This window comes from Rhodnius prolixus, unplaced genomic scaffold, assembly GCF_049639745.1.
Source record: "Rhodnius prolixus isolate KJV_2025 unplaced genomic scaffold, Rpr scaffold_1, whole genome shotgun sequence".
Lineage (NCBI taxonomy): Eukaryota > Metazoa > Arthropoda > Insecta > Hemiptera > Reduviidae > Rhodnius > Rhodnius prolixus.
Window position 1 is genome coordinate 16996997 of NW_027411581.1, and position 10803 is coordinate 17007799.

Sequence of the window (10803 nt, forward strand, 5' to 3'; positions counted from 1 at the left end):
TTTAGAGCCAAAATTTCTTTTAAAAAGTTAAGGTTTTGTTAGACATTAACAAATGGTTAATATGAGACATAGCTTTTGTTTTTTTTTTACTTTAACTTTGATTTACATCCATTGTGCCAGGCGATTTCGCATATTGATCTCACCGGCGCAAGATCAGACCACTCATTCTGCTGAATGCGATCCTGAGTGAAACAGGTTTCAATAAACATAAATCTACAGCAGTTAAAATCGAATCGTCCATAACATCAATTTGGAATAAAATACGTCCTGAAGGACAGTTACTTTACAAAAGAGAGGACTGATAATCCGAACTAGGGCTAGATTTTCATAAAGAATTATTTCAGACTAAGCAAATGAGTTTGTGAACAAAACGGATATTCCCATAAATGAACAGACCATCTATTAATTGTTTAATAATAATTAATTAATTAGGAATAAAATAATTTCATGATGGAAGGAACAGAGCACTGTTGTAAATGAGATTCACTTTTCTGCACTACGAAAGCTATACCATTCAGCTCAGATTATATTACTGCAAAATTTTAATGACGTCTAGAAGAGAAGATCAATAATAGAGATTTGGAAAACTTATCTAGTATCCCCGTTACTGAAGACGGGAAGAGACCCTTAGTTGGTATCATCTTACCAGTTTACTCCTTTATCTTCAGGCGTAAGTAATACATATGAACAAATGCTAAAGCAGTATTCCTTGAATAAAGCATAGTAGTACTTACCGTGGTGCTTATAAGACGTATTTGTCAATGAAGGAAGAATAAAAGAAAATGCACACTAGCGAGCGGGCTTCATGGAAAATGTACATAAGTATCGACATATCAAAATCAGTTTGGTAGGCTGCCGCATCGCCCAAAATATAAGTGATTAGAATAAAGAATTATACTTGAATTACTATACACTGAACGAAGAAAAATTTTTTGCTGAATGAGAAGAGATTTTCAAAGTGATTAGAGAAAGCAGGGGAAAAAAAACTATCTAATAAATGTTTCATGCAGTTCGAAAAAGGTGTGGGAAGCCTCAGTAAGCTCAGACATCTTGTTGTCAAATAGAATAAACTTTCCAATTTCTGGTGCCTGACATAATAGCTCTAAGATCTGAGATGGGCAAAGAAAAATATGCACCGTACATATTAAATTGAAGTGCCCCCCCCTACTAATAGTTCTGTCATACTTGAAATGCTCCAAAAACTTAAACAACATTTGTGTGTGATTGCACATACAGAGAGAATGGAAGGGATATTGTGAGAAAATAAACAAGTGTGCCCAGACACAGAAAATGGGGGATTAGATTTCTGTTTACGCTGTATGAACTGCTCTGGATGCATACACTTCACGTAATACATTGCTAAACATGTGAATCATACTGAATACTATATTGATAGTTATTTATTAGATTCATTCTCTAATCCTACTGTTCTATTATGTTTAAAAGATGACGAGGACCAAGAAAGTAAAAAGGAAATTTCATTACTAAATTGTTTTCTTTAATTGCTGTTTCCCATAGAGAAAAAAAAAAATTATAACAAATACCAAGGAAGTGCCTCAGTAATAACGCAGAGAACTTGCAAACCAGAATCATTCCTTCACAAAACAAAAGAACACTATCTGGAACGGCAGCTCAGTGACTAAACAAAATTGTTAGAAAAAGTAGCTCCTGTATTGTACCAAACTACATGATACTCTTTGATTCGAACCTCACCAGCAATAACACGATGCAGAATTGAGCTGCCACCGGGTTATACGAATTATCTGAGAATAGTGTTCTTGGATTTACTAAATCCTAATTAAATAATACTTTATAAAACTAAAATAATTCATATACTCTGTTCGTAAGATATTTTTTTTTACCCATTATTGATTACATATCATATAAGATTTGTTTATAGGAAGTGGCTAAAAACCAAACCCACTACGTCCTAAAAATAAAGTATTCAATGAGTAAGTGATTGGTGGAGCTAGTGTTCGCCTGCACGTTTAGTAGTTGCTCACTTCTACTGCCTCTGTAAACCCTCGAGCCTACTTGCAAATGTTGAAGGTTTCAGCAGAATATCTTCACCATGTTGCTGTTTCCTCTAGGTAGGGTTACTACTGGGTTCTTAAAATCTCTGGCAAAATAGATCTGTTCAGAGGACTGAGTTCATGTAATAAGATTTTTAATTCAGTAAATGACTTCAAGATGATCACATCTAGCCTAAGTGTTCTCTTGTTGCAGTCGGCATAGCTAGTCTTAGGGCAGTGAGTTAATGATCTCGTAGAGAGAAAACAAATCTAAGACTAGAAATACGTTCTCAATTTCTTACAGTCTTGTAACATAAAACTTCTTCAAAATACAAGTGATGAGCTCCAGTGCCATCATGTTTAAAAAAGTTCAACAATTTTCCTCCATTTTTTGTATTTGATAAAATTTCTATTGTGCGGGACGTGGGTTATTGAAGAGTGTGCAAGGCGATACATTTAGCCAGCCAACAAATATATTCATGTAGATAGGCACAGATTACTAGTAAAGCAAATCTCTGTTTAACAATGTTGTTCTAGAGTAGCACAGTTGACAGGATACGAACCCCAAGATCTGATAGAAAAGACACTTTATCATTACATTCATACTTCAGATATGATGCACATGCGATACTCTCACAATACATGTAAGTAATACTCAAGAATATTTAAATATAGTTTTAAAATAAACAAATATATTTTTTTAGCACTCTTTTAGATGGTCTTGATGTTCCTTCACAATAGAAATCTTTGAGATAACTCTTATCAGGAAAGACCTTAATTTAATTCTAAAAATGATTTGAACATTTTCTATACTAATTGATTTGTTTAAATTCACTGTTTCCAGTGCTCTATAAGGGTCAGGTGACCACAAATTACTACAGGTTTCTAACAAAAGATGGCGGTTGGGTATGGATGCAGAGCTACGCCACAATAGTGCATAATTCTAGATCTAGCCGGCCACATTGTATTGTTAGTGTGAACCATGTACTAAGGTATCTATAATTTATTATTTCTAATAATTTGTAAGCACATTGATCATAACGGACGAAAGGCATTCCACACCTTAATTTATTTGGAGAAAAAGTTATTTTCCAATAAAGTTGCCTCTATCTCTTGAAAATTTCATGAGTGGTATAATTCAAAAAGAGTGCAACTAAATTAGGCTTGATTTTCATTCCTTACATTTATTTTGATTGTAGACAACATAAAACATTGAACATAAAATGTCAAACAGATAAATTACCTGTTTCATAAGCATTATTTTGATTTCTCCGATTAAAGTTGAAATTGCAAAATGGAAAACTCAAGTAATGTAACTAAACATTTGATATTCCGATCACTATTATTTGTCTTTCTACAGTGCCTCGACTAAGTTGTTACTGTATGATCATAATTTACCTCGTGAACGAAATCTTATAAAATCCTAGCCTAAAACGTAACCAATATACACCATCAACTGGTTTCGAATATTCATCTATAGCCAGAATCTTCAAAAAACTGTATCTCCAACAATTTGTCCAATACACAAGTCGGAAATTTTAAAAAGCTCTCAAGAGCCCTCTCCAAAAGAAATCTTTTTGTGCCTACTATATCCTAAGATATTGGGGTCCCATTTCATGCTTATTCCTGAAAGTATGCCACAAATAAATAACATAGGCACACAGACCTAAGCAGAAATACTCCGCTTGCCCAACTCCCTCACCACACAGTGAACTCAGGATTGACCGTACTACGTGTTTCCCAGGCTTGATCGAAAACCTACAAAAACTTTGATACGTCCTTTCGTGGGAAAGAAGAAACTTCATAACCACTGCCTCACTCTTTTTATAAACTTTTAATATGCAAACAAAACCACAAATACAATAAGTAAATAATCATTTAACATAGAAACACTCTTCTGCGTTTTCTCCAATATTCATTCCTCCAGACTCAAAATTGCTTCTTGACGGCAACCGCTGCTGGTGATCTAATCCAACCCAGCTTATATGTTTTGCTTACTATCCCACTATATTCAACTATCCAGAAGCACTTCGTAGTACTTCTCTAAGCAAGGCCATGTAGTCTTCTCCGAATTCTTCCGCTACTTTGGAGTTCCTATAGGTTTAGTCAAAATTTCGAACATAGCCTGACTTTTTAAAAATACTTTCACTACAATACGTGTATTCAAGCAGGATGCAGCATTCAATTGTTCCAATGATATTAGCCATTTTTCAAGTGTCAAGTAACTATTTTGGTTCAAACCTTGTCATCAAGCTCTTACACCAAACAGATTAGATTGCATTCCTAGTCCATCAAACTAAACGCAATACGTTGGGCAGTTACGGTCCTTCATTACTTTGTGGAGGTTCCTTCTCCAAAGCTTCTAACCGACCTTTATAACTTCTGAAAACACCATTTCTTGCCCATCACAACTATTTTGGAGAGTACAAAATCAATTGACAAACCTCAATGCCTGTTCAACAATCGAAAATCCTCGATGGTTAATCTGGCAAAAAGCAGTTTCCATCGATGATTCACCAGAGCTTATTTCAGAAACTTCTTACTTGATAAATCTTTATCCTCCCTTTATTGCCCTCTTTGCGTATCCTCCATCCTTGTGTGTAATAATCCTCGTTATCAGAAAATTGTCTATTCGCCTCATCAGAGACCTATTGACTCCTTTTTGGTTCCTGATTTTCTCGTAAAGTACTAAATTGGAAGCATTTCCAATACCGAAGATTCAACACGTTGCGGACTCTTTAAGTGCAAATGGTTCGTACTTGTAAAGTCACTAGATCACTTAAGCAGATAAGCACGCTGAGTACCTTGAAGAATATTCCTCATTACCAAATTTCAATTAATTACGTCACCACCAGCTTTTCTATTTCTTGAAGGTGATTCCTTGAAGTCCGAGGGTCCCTTTCTGGGGATGAAAGAACCTCTTAAACTCATCAATCTATCCTTCTTCACAAAATTGCTCCAACTGTAAAAACATCTATTGCGAGTTTTGTGTGTAAGCAAACAGATTATTTTGTCTCAGAAATAATATACTTTAATTTGCCTAAAATCTTCTTTCACTTGTAAAATCTCCAGTTTGTCTAAAAACAAGGAATGCCTACACTATAAGTTAGATCCAAATGATATTGAATGCCGTTTGTTCAGTGTAATGGCAAGCTTCTTCAACACACTCTTTGCAACAATTTCAAGAAAACCGGAGCTATACTTATTTATGGTATTACAAAATCAAGAAAATAATGTTTGTAGTCATTTGAATCTATGGCACTAATTTCACATTGATTACCATTTCTGTCACTTCGACGCTGCTTTCTTCAAAGCAATGGTTTCAACATTTAATGAAATAGAAGGTATCTATTTTTTTTTCAAAAAGAAAAAGATGTAAAAGCTGCTAAGTCACTTCGCCTCAGATGACTTTAATAAGTGGAACAAGATGGTCAACCTTACAAGGGTTAGTAAAAACGCTAGCGAATAAAATAATAATTATATACATATACAAAGAAAGTGGAAACTAGCATCTTATAATTCATCCAATAATATTTTACACGGATACCTTTCAAATTTCTAGTTAATGACACTCTTCTATTTAACCCAATTACCCAGTAAGAGGTATACTATTTCAGGACGTCTTGTAAAAATTTCAATTCATCGTAAATACTGGAAAGTTTAAACTTGTACCAAATTCCATTGTCTTTTCTTCAAATATTTATATCTGACTTGTAAATTATTTGTATTGAAACATTGCTAACTAGAATATAATTTCCTAAAGTAATGAAATAAAAGAGTTCACTATAGGCACGATTCTCTTCTCTTCAAATTACGATAAAATATAATTTAAACCTAAACATTAAAACAAGAATAATTTGTTTTCAGTGAAATGGAAGAGAAAGAATTGGTGCTTAGCACTTGCGTAAGTGAGGAACGTCTGACGGCACCTCAAGAATCGGTTAGTCAATCAAACCGCAATTGTACTCCTAAATATTCAAATGCTATAGTCAACAACCAAAATGTAGTTACAACACCGACTACTGTAACTTTGCAATCAGAGGAACATTACCACCATCAAGGGCAACATCAGACAGATCAAGCTTTGTACTATGCTAGTCCCGCAAATACTGGTACTTTGGAATATAATGATTATTCAAGTTACCAGCATATGCCAAATGGACAAGACTTGTATTATGCAACTGCTTATGCTGAACATTGCCTTGGAGAACCTACATGCATAGGAACAAGTGGCAGGCCATACTCAGCCTCCAGTTCGTCCTGTTCCAGTGCCGAGGAACCTGCAGCACCAGCATGCGCTTTTACTGCTCATCACCATCATCAACCGCCTCAACCGAGTTACACCTCAGTTATTGTTGATTCTCAGCACTATGTAAATGAGTACGTACATTAGCATTTAGAGATGAGAATTTAACTCTCACGTCGACTACGATTTTGCGCTAAATCCTACAAAGATTGCTCAAAGCAAATAAAATTTTCAATAATTACTTTAACTTACCTCTTCCTTTAAAAAAAAGTTTATTGGCAAAAATTGAATTTCATTCAATACAACTTAGAGCTGCAGTTATATTGGCTAACAGATTAAGAAGTAGCAGGTGCACCAGAAAGCATAGAAGTAACATTAGAAATGTAATACAGATTGAGAAATTTCAATTTAACTAAAAATTTTGCATTTGCTAAAAAAAAAAAAAACTTCTTTAAAACTTGAAAATAGTCTAATGATAGCATAGAATTAATAAGGGGTTTTTCAGGCAAATAATTTGTTTAATTAATTTCTCGGATTGGAAGAATTGTTACCAAACTTCCCTTTCAATTTGCATGAGCCCATTCTTATTATTTGGGCTTCAGAAAATTATTTTCTGTTCTCTTTTATAAATAATCCAGATCGGTCAGTATTCTCCCTCGAATTTCAAATTATTAAAGATCTTTGATATCCCACAGCAAAAATATAGATACCAAAGTGACGTATTAGATTGAAATAGGTTGACGTAGGTATTCGTATTAATAATTAAAATCAGTGTATTGCATTAACTGTTTTAGGCCACTAATCCCTTATGTTTTGTTTAGTACATGGGCTTGAGAGTCTGCTGAAGAGACTTGGCTTGGCGCTAAATTGCACAAAAAGTAAAAGAATTTTACATATCAACTTTCTACTGGGCTACAAGGCCAACGTGTGGATAGGCTGAAAGATCATTGGAATTGCTGGCTTTATTTAAAAAGAAAATCTGGTGTGAACCAGATTTTTCTTACTATTGTGCTCAAGATTCTAACTTACAATTTTTTTTTTTCAAAATTTTAAACATTTGGCTAATTTAATTATTACCAATATTACAGGGTTTGTAAAACTTTACTTGCTCTGAAATGTAAACTTACTGAGAAATCTACCCCAGCCTTTCTTCAGGAACTACCGTAAAACGAATTTTTTTAGAGAAATGTTAACCAAACATATGGTAAATAGCAAGCTATAAACCATTGTAGGAGCCATTTTTGAGGAAATCTTTAAAAAAAATGGACAACCACTTAAGTAAAATGTTCTTTTCGTTGATGGCTAACCTATTTAATTCTCCTTATTGTAAAAAAAATATAGTACCGTATTTTACCCAAAAATGACTTTGCTGGAAATCTACCGTCTCCTTTCTCAAAGAAAATGTCACAAATAAAAGTTACAGAGGTAGATAAATGCAACTAGTAAACCTAATTTAAAGAAAGTTGTAGGAGTCGATTTCGAGCACCAACATTATTGTGGCCTCCTCTTTGAGCACCTAACCGAATATCAAATTTGAACTTTTTGTGGTTAGTCGTTTTTGTTTTACGATGGATACACACATATACAGTGAGAGAGAGACAGACTAATTAGTAAAAGAATCCTTTTTTTTAGACTCAACAGGCCCAAAAATATATCCGATGAAAACTCAAAATTAAAAATTGGCCCAATTACAGTTCCTTTTCTCTGATTGGGTAGAGTAGAAAAAAGTAATAATTCTCCTGGAATTACCAACTTTACATTATAAATATTGAATCGGATAACTATTTTAAGATCCAATATTGAGCCACATGTTAATATATAGTTTACACAAAATTCAATTTCCTATTAACACCAAGTATTAAATAATATTGCCCTGCATGTAGCAGCTAAAGTGAGAGTTCCAGTTTAAAATTTTTCGACATCTTTCTTCAATTAATCCTCTAAAAAGTTTTGCCAATTTTGTAGATTGATCTTCATTTGTCACCATCAAAATTATTTTGAAATCCAACAATGTACTCTCCTTCATAAAGATTAATTGCTTTGACTCTTTGGTTGGGTTAAGCAAATCTCAACGATGAATATTTAGACAGCTAATAAATCTTAATCGCTAATATTTATTTTATAAAAAAACAAAACAAAAAAAAAAACAAACATTCCAACTGAAACTTTTACCATCAGACAATAAATCATTACCAAAGATAAACACTACTAATAAGTATTGATGTATATATTGTATGCAAGAACATAGTGTACATTATGAGAAAATAGTAATAAGAAAAACTATGTGTAAAAATATTTTAATCTTAGGTATGTAAATAATTTTTTTTTTTTTTGTATATCTTTAAGACATAAAAGTTAGGTTTTTAAGTGTACCTTTTGTTTTTATTATTATTTTGTATTAATTCAGAATAATTTACTATTCTTTCGTTTTCCTCTCAAAAAACTTCAGGCTGAAATCGTTAAAAAAAAAATCACCGGTTTACTGCTAAGATTCAAAAAGTAAAAAATACTTCGAAAATTTAGCTCAAAACCTAACCGGAATTAGTTATTCATGTTAAATTCCATTCTTATAAGCGTCATTTTTAAATGATGGTTCCATGAAAACTAGTGTAAGTATTCAGCGGTTCCACGATACTTTAAAAAATGCCATGCTTGTTTGCAAGCATTTTATGGTGGACTGCTATGGGCAATGCATTGATTGCGAAAGGAAAATTGCTTTTGGCTGCTCTGAAATTACCAATTTTCTAATATGATCAGTATCTATACGTGATTAAAGGTGGATTTAAATCATGTAAGACTGTTCTGAAGAGGAACAGTACTGGATTGTACCTTTGAGGGGGGTGGCTTAAGACTAAAGTTATACCCCCTTAAATTCTAGAGTTTGTCACAGGTAAGTGTAAATGTGGATATGTGGGTAAGTTTGAGTTGTTCGTTTTCCACATCTTTAAATACAAACAGCTTCCAAATTTAAAATGCTACGCTACATGAAATAAAAAAATCTACTATTTAAGCGAAGAGTTCAATAAATGTTAGAGTGGAAACTTAAAGGCCTCGGAAAATTAGTATTTGCTTTTAACTACATTTTTTCTTAATTTCAAAATAAGTCACAACTTTGGAAAAGAGAAATAACTAAGTGAATTCATTAAGCTATTCAAAAAGTAAGTTACTGTATTCAATATATGAAATTTGGTAATTTAAAAAGATATATATTTTAAATTTCAGAATATTTACTTGATTTAAAAAATAATTTATTTAAAAAAAGAAACTCGTGAAATGAAATATACATATGTAAATATTTATATCTTACATGTACTTAATATTCAATAAATAAAATATATTTATTATATATTGTGATAATTGGTAGACGGAAATTAATCGTGTCTTCCAATGCATGAAACAAATAATTAATGGATGTTAATTGCAGTCATAAAAAAAGATTTATAATTTATAAAAAATTATAAACAGTGTACATTGTACCATAAAAATTATTTTGACTGTAAATATTACTTTGTAAGATACATTATTTTTGTGTCATTGAGAAATTGCAAAATTTCAAAATACTATACATAAAATTTTCTATTTGTTGAACATTTGACACTGTTTAAAAAAATAATAATATAAATGAATAAAAGACAGTTTTGTATATGTAACAATGAGTAAATAGTGAGGTTTTTTTACCCCGTTTTTCTTTTAACAAAAATAAAGTAGGTACGGTAGCAGTTAGCAAAAACACTTGTAAGTTTGAAATCCTGGTTAAAGCTGTGTCTTCAACTTATAATTTCAAAAGCGTGCAAAACTCAGAAATAAACATACAAACATTTATTTCTGAAAAGGAATTATGAATATTTAAAATGAACTACAAATTGTATTCTTCCTAATTATTGTTATTGTAAACCCTTTTATAATTCAATAATCTCCCCAGAACTATTGATTTTAAATAACTTACTGCTGCATTACTAATAGTTTCCATTAATGTACGTTAATTACCTGGTGAATTTATAAATGTCTATCAACCTAACGCCGTCAGAAACTTAAATATTCCATAACTCAGGTGTGTAATTCACAAGACATTATTTTCAGTTTATTTCAAGGAAAACATAAATCATTAAATTACGCCACCTACAAATTTTTGTTGAGCTTATTAATTTTTGATACAGAAATATTTCATATTCTGTTGCAAAACAGTAAAATATGTTAGATTTAAAGTTTCTTCTGAATAAGACTTTTTGGGAAAAAAACAAAGTTATACTTTTTCAACTGATAATTTGAGTCTCTGTCAGAAATCTATTTCTTCTGTAAATAAAAAATGTTACTTGGTTGTTAAAGTCACAATAATGACACCGAAGCTATCAAAAACTCGATTCGTAATATTAAAATTTAAATACATCTTCAGAAATATAGTTGTTTTAGGTAGAAATTTTGGTAATTTTTTCCTTATTCGTCTGTGGAAAAGAAAATCTAAAGCTCTTCTGGAACCCCCTTAGGATGAATTCAGATCCAGGCCTGAGACTCTTAAGAATCACTTAATCTCGCAATTAACTTTGC

The 10803-nt window shown here is 32.2% G+C and overlaps 1 protein-coding gene across 5 annotated transcripts in view; it reads left to right on the forward strand.

Moving 5' to 3' along the window:
- LOC141455877 (single-minded homolog 1-like) overlaps positions 1-7334 on the forward strand; it is a 70238-nt gene extending 62904 nt beyond the window's left edge. For 4 of the 5 annotated variants that reach the window (XM_074131363.1, XM_074131372.1, XM_074131339.1 and 1 more), the window contains 3 exons: positions 2550-2656; positions 2857-3004; positions 5880-7334. In XM_074131363.1, the coding sequence (XP_073987464.1) occupies positions 2550-2656; positions 2857-3004; positions 5880-6405 (781 nt within the window). In that variant the 3' untranslated portion in view covers positions 6406-7334. The remainder of the gene's footprint in view (positions 1-2549; positions 2657-2856; positions 3005-5879) is intronic. The other variant, XM_074131344.1, reaches the window with a different exon arrangement.
- The last annotated feature ends 3469 nt before the right edge of the window (positions 7335-10803 follow it).